A 12,215-nucleotide genomic window follows, 5' to 3' on the forward strand; every position below is an offset into this window, starting at 1 on the left:
ACCTATTTCACAGTTCACTGGGAGGTGTGCATTCTAAGTTGTAAATCAGCACTCTTGACTATAAAGTCAGTTCTATATTTATATTTATATTTATATTTATATTTATATTTATATTTATATTTATATTTATATTTATATTTATATTTATATTTATAGCTATAGTTATAGTTATATTTAATAGTTATAGTTATATTTATATTTAATAGTTATAGTTATAGTTATATTTTGTATTTATATTCATAATGCAGATGGGAGATTGATGTTCATCTCAATTTTATCCTCAAGTACCCCACTGTAGCACTGCCTCCTGGAATAATACTCTAAGGCTAAGGTGGTGTGTACAAACTCAAGCCAATCATAAGTAGATTGTTGAAGTAGTTTGTCATCAAATATATTTTAGCATTTCTAGAATACATTGTGTTGTTTTCTCCAGCTGATGTCAGCACCTCACTCACAGTGAAAGGGAAGCAGATCTGTACTGCTTGAGGTACTGCAGTATCTATGAGCAGCCCTGGGGCAACTTTTCCTGCCAATTATTTACTCCTTTCTCACACCAAATGCCATTTCAGGGAGAAAAGGTGTCAGAGAGACATTAACATCAATTAACAGAAATGAAGTGTTGCAGTTCTGCCTGTGAATGCATACAGAGAAGAGTATGACTCCTTGAGCTGACTGTGCCAGTTATACAAAGTCCATGCAGTCATCAAAAGCACTGTGCTATATGAATAAGCCTTTAACTAAAGATTCCTGATATCCCATAGTATTTCAGTATCTATCAAGTCACTGGTTGTCATCATGGGATTATTGCACTATAGATACCAGTGTGGACATTTCTGATCCATTTTTAAAAAACCCTACTAATTCCAGACATAATTTTATGAAGGAATCTCCTTTCCTGCCTATAGATCAGTCACAACGTGAAAGCATGAGGTTGGGTTTTCATCTCATGGGTTGTGCTTCTGTCAAGACTGGCAGCAATTTCAGGTGTATGCTGGAGCTCCCTCATAGTGCTTGTAAAATGCACGAGGAAGTGCATTTTGAAGTGCTTTTATGAGATGCATTCGCATGAAGTTCAGTGTTGCTCTATTAACTATTCCAGAAACAGTCTGTAGACTGAGACTGAAATATTAATTAGTGCTGTTATATAACAGCTTAGACTTCTCTAGTAGTTCTTGTCTGAGAGGTTGGTGTCCAATGGAATTTCCTCGTCTGAATGACAAATTTTTTTAAAACAGTGAGTGTCAAGGCAGTCACCAAACAAGGATACAGTAATTTTAAAAGTATGCAAGGAGGGCTAGTTCTATCTTTCGCCATGCACAACTTCAAGCACAGGAGCTTTCAAACAAGACCAGCTAACGCTTGTTGTTTCTTGTTTTATTTGACTACTATGCAAGTACTGGACTGAAGCCAAAGAATTCAGCCTCAGCACAAGCAGCACTCATCAGCACCGAGCCTGGGGCAACCCTCTGGCTCTGAAGTTATGTTTGGACCCTCGTATCTGAGAGGAAAGTCATCATTCAGCAACAGAGGCTTCTTATTCTGTCCTTTGTGACCTCTGAGATGAGCTGCTGGGAAGCTGTCAGGGCAGCTCTGGTGGGGCATGGGAAGGACAGGCAGCACGGAGGCACTGAGGCTGGTGCTCTGCTGTCTGCTACAAACATATAACTGGGCTTGCTGAGCCCTTAAACTGGGCTTGCTGAGCCCTTAGTGGATGTGTCCACTAGTAATATCCACCTTACTTAGGCTCTTGCCATGGTTGTTTCTTTGGACTGGCTTTTGAAGCATTACATTTCTCTTAAACTGCTTCCTAGACTTTGGAAGTATTGCAAGGAAGAATGCAGAATGCCATTAGCTGAAAAAGTCAATACATTTTCCAACAGAAGAAATCCTGACTATTTAAGCAGAGTGGTATCAAATTGTAATACTTGCTTTGCATTAGCAATAGAATTTTTAAAATAGAATTCGATCAAAGAACTGTAGATTAAGCAAATAAAAATTTCCCTGCATGGAAGTAATGTCTCTTTGGATAAACACTGTGCCTGCCATTGACATTTCGGGGTCTCTGGGATATTTATTCCTGAAAAATGGGAGCAGAGTGACTGACACACTGGCTTGGCAGGCTGGGGTAGGAATGGGAGCCATCTCTTCCCTGCTGTTCAGGCTCTGTCTGCTCACACCCGTGAAGCAATCCTGCCTTTCCTCTTTGCACAGCAAGGCAGAGAGGAGACTGGTTAGTCCTACTGCCTGGGTGCCAGTGCCCAGTCCTGTTTGGGAGTATAGATGGTAGTGGTGCCATGTCTTTGCTCTTGAGTTTGAAGTCTCTGCTTAGAGCCTCAGAGAAGACCATGCAGGCATACCTGGAGCAAAAGGCAGCATGTACAGCACTTGCAGGTGCTGTTAATGGTAATAACAGGTAATAAAGACTTCCAGTCTACAGGATTCATTTTAAATTTCTAGTATCTGGAATTATATTTCTCCATTTTATGGCATTGCACAAGTCTCACATTGATGAGGAATAAAATTCGTAAGGTGTAATGCGAACAGATTGCATCGCAGTAAAAATGTGCCCTAAGGGGGTTTGCATGGAGCAAAATTTTAATGAATAGTTGTGAACAAGAGCTGTCCTTCTCCCTCTCATGTTTAGGTGACTATATCTGCCTTGTCCTCTATGAAGAGGCAGGTCCCAGGCAGTGCCACTTGATGGCCCTGCCCTGGTCAGCACCTGTGAGGCACGGATTGCGAGGAGAGCTCCATTGTACCATGGCATGTTGTGAGATATTGTTGGCCTCAAGTCTGGAAAACAGGACACAGACAATAATGCCAATGCAGATATAGATGTCCAGGTAGAGTTTCCAGAGGTCAAGATCCCCCATGGGTTGGGATGGGGGTTGAGCCCTTGCTGCCTGGGGCTTGCAGCCACTCTGACAGTGCTGTTAGCTGCCAGGCCCCAGTTTGACACTGGTCTCATGGGAAGGGGCAAGGAGATGGCAGCATCATTCCTGAGCTGGGATTCTTAGAAATCACTAATTTCCCAAAATTCTTAGAAATCAGCACACACTAGGGGTGTATTAATCCAAAATATTGGTATTTAAAAATATAATGAAAAGTTATTTCACTTAGGAAGGCATTTTCAGTATATTTTCACTCAGATTTGCTGCCCTCCTGCTGATAAAAAATGGCAATGTTCTGTTTCCATATGATTAATTAAATAAATAGCATCTTCTGCTAACTTAGTGGTTGATATGTGAGGATAGAACAAAAACACATGCTCCTCTGTCTGTTGAGAAAAACCAACAACAACAAAAAAAGATGTTATGGCAAGAAACCTGAATAACAGAGAAAATCTCCATCTCCTTTCCCTCTTCCAGGCTGTGACTAGTTCTTGGTAGCATTAATGTTAGGGACTCTTGGGTTTTGTTTACTGCTGAGTGACTGCTGCTAGGTGTTGTTGAATTTTTTTCATCCCAAGGGCTTTGCTTGTTCCAGTGCTCCTTGTACCATGCGGTTTTTGGAGATTCAGACTGCCCTTCCGTAAACGGACTTTTTCTTGGCAAACAGGGGTATGATTTTTAGAAAAGTAAGCGAGGGCATCATCTCCAGAGATGAGTCAACAGCTGGGCAGCGTAGAGCAGAGGAGAAAAAGCGTTTCGGCAGCTCTGAGTACTCTGAAACACTCATTTTAGAACGACTTCAACTATTTCTTCTTTGCTTTTTGAAGCGGCTCGGTGCAGCCCCTCCGTGCTTGGGTAAACTCCGGCCAGCCGGGGAGCTGCCGGGACAGGCTGGGGCTGGGACAGGCTGTGCGGGGCTGAACTGGGACAGGTTGGGACTGGGGCAGAGGCTGTGTGCGGGGCTGGGGCAGGCTGTGCCGGGCTGGGGCAGGCTGTGTGCGGGGCTGGGGCGGGCTGTGTGCGGGGCTGGGGCGGGCTGTGTGCGGGGCTGGGGCGGGCTGTGCCGGGCTGGGGCGGGCTGTGTGCGGGGCTGGGGCAGGCTGTGCGGGGCTGGGGCAGGCTGTGTGCGGGGCTGGGGCGGGCTGTGCTGGGCTGGGGCAGGCTGTGCCGGGCTGGGGCGGGCTGTGTGCGGGGCTGGGGCAGGCTGTGTGCGGGGTTGGGGCAGGCTATGCGGGGCTGGGGCAGGCTGTGCCGGGCTGGGGCAGGGGCTGTGTGCGGGGCTGGGGCAGGGGCTGTGTGCGGGGCTGGGGCAGGCTGTGTGCGGGGCTGGGGCAGGCTGTGTGCGGGGCTGGGGCGGGCTGTGCCGGGCTGGGGCAGGCTGTGCCGGGCTGGGGCAGGCTGTGTGCGGGGCTGGGGCGGGCTGTGTGCGGGGCTGGGGCGGGCTGTGTGCGGGGCTGGGGCGGGCTGTGCCGGGCTGGGGCGGGCTGTGTGCGGGGCTGGGGCAGGCTGTGCGGGGCTGGGGCAGGCTGTGTGCGGGGCTGGGGCGGGCTGTGCTGGGCTGGGGCAGGCTGTGCCGGGCTGGGGCGGGCTGTGTGCGGGGCTGGGGCAGGCTGTGTGCGGGGTTGGGGCAGGCTATGCGGGGCTGGGGCAGGCTGTGCCGGGCTGGGGCAGGGGCTGTGTGCGGGGCTGGGGCAGGGGCTGTGTGCGGGGCTGGGGCAGGCTGTGTGCGGGGCTGGGGCAGGCTGTGTGCGGGGCTGGGGCGGGCTGTGCCGGGCTGGGGCAGGCTGTGCCGGGCTGGGGCAGGCTGTGTGCGGGGCTGGGGCAGGAGCTGTGTGCGGGGCTGGGGCAGGCTGTGTGCGGGGTTGGGGCAGGCTATGCGGGGCTGGGGCAGGCTGTGCCGGGCTGGGGCAGGGGCTGTGTGCGGGGCTGGGGCAGGCTGTGCGGGGCTGGGGCGGGCTGTGCCGGGCTGGGGCGGGCTGTGCCGGGCTGGGGCGGGCTGTGTGCGGGGCTGGGGCAGGCTGTGCGGGGCTGGGGCAGGCTGTGTGCGGGGCTGGGGCGGGCTGTGCCGGGCTGGGGCAGGCTGTGCCGGGCTGGGGCAGGCTGTGTGCGGGGCTGGGGCAGGCTGTGCGGGGCTGGGGCAGGCTGTGTGCGGGGCTGGGGCAGGCTGTGCGGGGCTGGGGCAGGCTGTGTGCGGGGCTGGGGCAGGCTGTGCGGGGCTGGGGCGGGCTGTGCCGGGCTGGGGCGGGCTGTGCCGGGCTGGGGCGGGCTGTGTGCGGGGCTGGGGCAGGCTGTGCGGGGCTGGGGCAGGCTGTGTGCGGGGCTGGGGCGGGCTGTGCCGGGCTGGGGCAGGCTGTGCCGGGCTGGGGCAGGCTGTGTGCGGGGCTGGGGCAGGCTGTGCGGGGCTGGGGCAGGCTGTGTGCGGGGCTGGGGCAGGCTGTGCGGGGCTGGGGCAGGCTGTGTGCGGGGCTGGGGCAGGCTGTGTGCGGGGCTGGGGCAGGCTGTGCCGGGCTGGGGCAGGCTGTGTGCGGGGCTGGGGCAGGCTGTGTGCGGGGCTGGGGCGGGCTGTGCCGGGCTGGGGCAGGCTGTGCCGGGCTGGGGCAGGCTGTGTGCGGGGCTGGGGCAGGCTGTGCGGGGCTGGGGCAGGCTGTGTGCGGGGCTGGGGCAGGCTGTGCGGGGCTGGGGCAGGCTGTGCGGGGCTGGGGCAGGAGCTGTGTGCGGGGCTGGGGCAGGCTGTGTGCGGGGCTGGGGCAGGCTGTGTGCGGGGCTGGGGCAGGCTGTGTGCGGGGCTGGGGCAGGCTGTGCCGGGCTGGGGCAGGCTGTGCGGGGCTGGGGCAGGCTGTGTGCGGGGCTGGGGCGGGCTGTGCGGGGCTGGGGCAGGCTGTGTGCGGGGCTGGGGCAGGCTGTGCGGGGCTGGGGCGGGCTGTGCGGGGCTGGGGCAGGCTGGCTGTCCCGCTCCACAGGCTGCGCTGGGAGCGATTGGCCCGCGCGGATCATGTGGGAGAGAGCCGGAATGCCGAGCCGTAGTAGCTCTTGGCACTCCTTTTGCATTTAAAGCGCTCGCTCCTCGCAGCTCCCTGGGGCTTTAGCCTCCCTGCTCTCCTCGCCCTGGTTCCGATCGGGGCCAGCCCCGGGCAGCGGCGATGCTGAAGCAGGTGCCCCGGGCGGCGGGCACCGCCTGTTTCTACCTGAACGCGGTGTCCCCCGAGGGCCAGGAGCTCTTCTGGCGCTGCGATCCGCCCGCCCGGCGCCCTCCCTACAGGACCAGCAGGATTCTCGCCCGGCACCAGCTGGTGACGAAAATTCAGCAAGGTGAGTTGCTGGCAGGAGCGCTCCGTAGCCCGGCGCTGGCGCAGGGTCTGCCGGTCTGCCCTTTCGTAAGAGTACAGGTTTTAATGCCTCATGTTTCAGGCTCGTTTCTTGTCTCTATTCCAAATTTATCTGGCTAGAGACAGGGTTTGAAATAGTCACTCATACCCTCTGTTTCCACACATACACACATGCACCGACCGCCAGGAGACAAATGCTAGTGCATGATTAGCGATTTAACAAAATTGCCTTTTAATCATAAACTACTGTGGCATCTTAGGTGCTGAACTTCGTCTTGTCTGACTGAGTAGTTACTGGCATCAGTCCATCTGCTCTGATTGCTACAGATCAAACCTGCCCATAGCAACCCACAAAAGAAGAGTAGATGGTCACCCAATCAAAATTGAAGCAGAAGTCCAGTGCAACTGGATGAAGGCCACTGGGATAATATCTTTGGAAACAAGTGTGTGTAACTGTCAGGGTACTAGAAAATCTGTCACATATCCTTAAAAATAATTGTCTTGGCTTTCCGCAGCTGCTTAAGTGGTTATCTAAGCAGTCACTACAAATGTATCAGTTTGGTTTATTCTGAATGTCTGTCTATGGCACTAAAGCTAAATGCAGATTGGCCTCAGAACAAATACTTTGGCCTGTACACACAATTTAAAATCATCTTCACAATGGCTAATGCAAAGATAAAAGCCCTAACCAAGTGTGCCGATTTTTCTGGATTATAAACCAAATCAATACATAGTTTTGTATTGATCATGATTTTGTATGGAATCCCATTTTCAAGAGCACTGGTTTCCAAAGTGGATGTGGTCCTACATGCAGAAAAATGTCATATTGAAAAAAAAAAATCCTTATGATAAAAGCCACTTTCTGGACCGCTTGCAAAAAGGTGTTTGATTCTGCTAACTAGAGGCAGGGATAGGGATAACACCATTCATTTTCATATCTGGCAGATATCACAGCACTTGGTGTGAGGTTTTGACCAGCAGCAGTTAAATGGAGTGGCAATATTTGTGTGCTGCTTTCCAGTAAGATTCTTTAGATCTGTGGCTGTCAAACTCTGGCAGAAGTACAGAATATAGTGATGAAATTTTATTGCATTTATAAAGAAAACAATGCATAATTCTTTGGCCTGGTTTAAAAAGATGAAAAAGATAGTTTCTGTGGCAATTAGGAAAATGTGGTTGTTTGCAAGGCAGTCTCAGGAACTGGTCATGTTTGAAGGATACTGGTCCTCACTGCAGCTCTGATTTCAGGAAGGATATTATGTCATTCTGTGTACCCAGTGTATGGTCTGGATTGAATGGAAAGAAAGAGTAATTTATTTCCCTATAAGTTTATTTGAAAATGTTTTGAGTGCAGTGCTAGTACCAACTTAGTGTTCAAACAGCATTAATTGAGGATATGGTGGATTAACACACCTCTTCTACCTGTCATGGTGCTATTTAACATTCCCTCTTGTAAACTGTAATCTGTCTGGGACTGCCAAAGCCAGCCAGTGATGCTGAGGCTTTAGCGAAGCTGCATGGTGGGGAGTTTCAAAGTTGTAACTTTTCTTCCTGCAGCTTGTTGCATGGATGGTCAGTCTGTGGTGAATGACCTCTGCTCCTCTTTCACAGTCTTCCAACCTGTTCTGCACAGAGCTGTGGAAATTATATTTGTATAGTACCTTGATCGTGTAATGTATATTACTTTCAGTATATGAAAGATTTATGTATTTCGCGTCTCTACATCACTTCTTTTATTGATGTAAGCTGGGGGCAGGATCCACTGTTGGTCAAGTGTCAGTTCATTAGCAGTAAGGAAATTATGTGTGCAGATAGATGCTGATATCTGTCTGTAAGCCCATATGCAGGCAGACACACATCTAGTGCAAAACCAAGTCACACATTTTTTTCTACAGTGCCTCAAGTAATGACTAATAATTTTAATACTAATAGTTGGGTTAGCAATACCAAAAAATCTAAGCCTAGCTAATATGACCCAGTTTGAAACCTCCAGTTAACAGCCTGGATGAAAACCCTAGATCCATCAATCCCTCACAAGACTTTCACCGAGTTTTGCTGGGTCAGCATGTCACCCTCTTTGCTTGCTTTGTTCAGACTGTAAATAGTGTGAGGGTACTGGATCAGTCCCCATCCATTTCCCAGAGGGTACTGGAAGAGTACTCTGAAAGGGGTGGAGTTGGCTGTACTTTTAGAGGTGAATGAGTTTTACCCCATTAACAAATGGGATTCATAACTAGCAGAGTGCCACACAGAAACTTATCAATAATATATTGAAAAGTAGATTAGGAGATGCAAGATGAGAACCAAAACTTGCTTTCAGTCATCCAGTTGAGTAAAGATGTAAATAATTATTTAGTTGCTTGAATTTGTATATTTTTGAATCATACATTTTAAGACCATTAAGACAAAGTATTTGAGCATAGCTACCCCAATTCCTGTGTTAGCACCTCTCCAATCTAATAATTTGAATTGCAGCATATGTTTAGAAAAACATCCAGCCTGCATTTTAAGATTGTTGGAATGATGAATCCTGCCTTGTTAATTACTTTGCTGAAAACAGATCTGCCACATGTTTAAGTGCTAAGCTGCCCTGGGGCTTGTTTGAATACCTGCTCTCTGCTGCTTACCCAGTTATTTTTCACTTGCTGGTTTTCAGACTGGAGGCACCTAATGTAGGATTGTCATATCGGGGGAATCTTTTCCTTAGTGAAAGGAATGTTTTACAAAATAATAACATATCCAATTTACAGTGTATAAAGCAGTGAAAGCTTTAATTTCTGGTCAGTAATGTAGTATGATACCAAGTGTTGCATATATTGCTAGCTTTTCAGTCATTAGCTGCATGTACTGTTCTAAACTATGCTACTTTACGCTATCATATCGCAATACAGCTTTTCTTCCTCCCTGAAAAACACATTTGCTGAAGACTATTTCCTTTGTATTTTCCTTTGGTGTTAGTTAAAAATAAACTAAATGAGTCATTAGAGGAATTATACTATTTAATCATTTCTAAAAAGAAAATTACCACAAGGGAAATGACAGGAACCAGACTGTTATTTCAATCAGATCATACTTTGAAAGTCCTAAATATTTAGTTCATGTACACCACCAACTCCTTGAGGCAGAATTATGAGGTGGCCTGTGAATGTGAGTGCTAATTATCTGTTTGATATTAAACAGGTAATGTCAAGATGTGATCTTTTTGATGATTCTCTTTCCCCCATAAGCCTATTAGTTTCCACACTGAAGGGGACACATGCCTCAGCGTAAAGGAACAGGGTGTAGCATGCTTGGTCTGAGGTATTTATTCAAACTCTGTATGCAGTAACTATATGAGAATTCATTAATGATTACTCATGTTTTCTTTAAATAAATAAGGTGGTGACTTTCAAGAATTTATATTACATGAGTCACAAAGTTGTTATTTCTTTTACAGTACATGGCAAAACTCAGAACAGAAAATATAAAAAGTAGCTGTAGGTGAAAAGTAATGAAGAATTAAGGCCGTACCCTGAAAATGTTAAGTTGAAATCATTGACTGTGCAGTACAGGTAGAGTATAAGCCAAGGTGAATGAAACCACATCTGCCCCAGTATAGACAAGCTGGTAAAGAAATGTTCCCTTTCATCTACAGTAAAATTAGATTCTTAGCCTGCATGTTCAGTATGACAATAATATGAAGAAACAAATAAAAATAAGACAAATTCCTATTCTTAGTGAAAAAATTCCTGCCCACAGTGCGTAATGTCCTGTGATTTGTCTCAGTTTATGTCCACAGGCAAGAACAGTTGAGGAAAATTGTTTGATGGAGTGATATTAAATCAGATTTTCAACTTTTCAAGGCAAATTCTGTATTCAATACTCAGCAGATGTTTTATACTCTTATGTGTTGCAATTTCAGTTTTGATCTTGTATGTCTACTATTACCTTTGGTCACCTGTATTTGTCTGGTTTGAGCAAGTTTTAGAAGTGCAAACAAATGCACTTTTCTGTCTTATAGTATTCCCTTTCTAATTAGTTCAAGGTGTTTTGTTCTTCTATTTTTCTAAGCATGAGTAGGATTTGTGGAAAGTGTTACAGAGGTATACAAGTGACTTGAAAAAAATTATGCAATTCAAGTGACTTAAATTTCAACTATTATTGTACCATAAAAGATAATATGCTCTTGTATTCAAAAGGAGAACAGGGAAGTCATGTAGGTGAAAATGTTGTAGTCATAGGCTGCATTAAAAAAGCCCATATAAAATTCCTGGTATGTACACAGGTGTGGATTACAGGATGGGAAATGGGATACAATTAAAAAAACAAAGGCTGTGAGTTTGGTCAGATGTACCAAGATGACAAAATACAGTTGTTCAGGCAACCTGAACCATAGCCTTTCTCATGTTCTGGATTCTGGCTACTTTACCTGCACATGTTTAAACCTCACTGATTGAACACAGGAAAGTGAAAGATTAACCAGCAAGATTCAGCCTTGGTGGTAATGATACAAACACCCTCACTTATGTCATCTCTGACCAGTGCTGGTGGTCTACTACCTCTTGAGCCTGTAAGCTGGTAAGTCAGGACAGCAACACCTTGTAGCCGCCTTTCAGCTCCCAGTGCCTCCTCTTGCGGAGCCTCTGTGTCTGCACGCCAGCCCAGGCATGCAGGACAGGACAGAACTGGGGCTGGCGTTGCTCAGAGCTCCAGGAGGAACATCCCTAACTGCAGAGCTGCTTTGCAGAGCTCAGCTGGGACATGGTCCATCCCCCTCCACCATCAGGTATGTGTGGGGCAGGTGCCACAGCAGGGACATCTTTGGGTTGGTTGTTTCATACACTCTTTAAGGTCCCTTAGAAACTGACACCCTATGCTACCTGAAGCTTCTTCATCATCTTTTCTTCCTTATACATTCTTTACTCAAGTCCTTAGACCTAGACTTGAGGAAACTAGAGTTCTTAAATTAAATAATAGATTTTTTAAAAATACTTTTATTATGTACTTGTACTATGAAATGGTTGAAGTATTTGTGTGAAACTTTAACACAAAAAATGTGAGCATCCTTAGCGGTATTTATAAGCTCAGAATGCCCTGAGGTGTGTTATATTAAAAACAATATTTGTGTATAAGAGTGCAGTCCAGCTAATTAAAGTTTTAAAAGGTTGTTCTTAATAGAGACATTTATTAATTATTATTAAAATAAGACATTTAAAAGGGAGAAGCCTTCACTGGAGCCACTATCTGGCAAAAAGGTTCCGATATTTTACTAGAAGTAGCCTGTGTGGTACTGGAGATTGGATTCAATAATAGTGGCTATTTCTGGTCTTAAAGCTTCACAGCCACAAAATGTCAAACGCACTTCAGCTGACACATGCAGGTTGGACACCAAAAAGTAAATCTTGGCTCTTCTTATAGGTTAGGAGACTTTTACTCTCAATTTCACTGAAAGCAGGATTTCAGCCAAGGTGAAATTGTAACTTGAGGCTTTCTTGTTTTGAAATTGTGAAATTAACAGCTGTAGTTGTGCCATGTATCTTCTGCACTGATCATGGAGGAGACTGAATTTCATATAACCCCATTGAATAAGTACAGACAGTAATATTAAAAGACATTTAAACCAATAAGTGCAAGATTCATGCTGAATAAATGAATCACTAGAGTAATACTAATCAGAAGTTGAGCTAGTTTAAATTTAGAAGAAGTGATAAGTCACTGTGGCATATAAAATACTACATAACAGAAGTAAAATGAAAATTACTCACAAAAGTTGATTAAGAGAATATATACATAGCATTTTTGATACTCAGTTTCTTATATCCCTATTTATATAAAAATCCCTGAAAATAAAGTGCAGTATTTGTACCATGAGCACTGTAAACGTTAATTTTAAAAAATCTGCAGTTTTATGTTCCAAACAGATACAATTATTTATTGGCAATAGATAGTTATGTACTTTTAATTTTTATTCCTGTGCAAGTTGTGTAGTCATTGATAGCATCTTAGCCTCACTCAATTT

The 12,215-nt window shown here is 46.8% G+C and overlaps 1 protein-coding gene across 3 annotated transcripts in view; it reads left to right on the forward strand.

Moving 5' to 3' along the window:
- The window catches only part of STARD13 (StAR related lipid transfer domain containing 13), a 286,742-nt gene that overhangs the window by 167,265 nt on the left and 107,262 nt on the right, over window positions 1-12,215 (forward strand). Inside the window, exon 1 of one of the 3 annotated variants that reach the window (XM_021541944.2) lies at window positions 5,960-6,200. The exons of the other annotated variants lie outside the window; for them this stretch is intronic. Coding sequence (XP_021397619.2) covers window positions 6,032-6,200 — 169 coding nt within the window. The 5' untranslated portion in view covers window positions 5,960-6,031. Of the gene's footprint in view, window positions 1-5,959; window positions 6,201-12,215 lie in introns of those variants that run through there. 3 annotated transcript variants of the gene reach the window in all.

Source organism: Lonchura striata, chromosome 2, assembly GCF_046129695.1.
Source record: "Lonchura striata isolate bLonStr1 chromosome 2, bLonStr1.mat, whole genome shotgun sequence".
In the NCBI taxonomy this organism is placed as follows: Eukaryota; Metazoa; Chordata; class Aves; order Passeriformes; family Estrildidae; genus Lonchura; species Lonchura striata.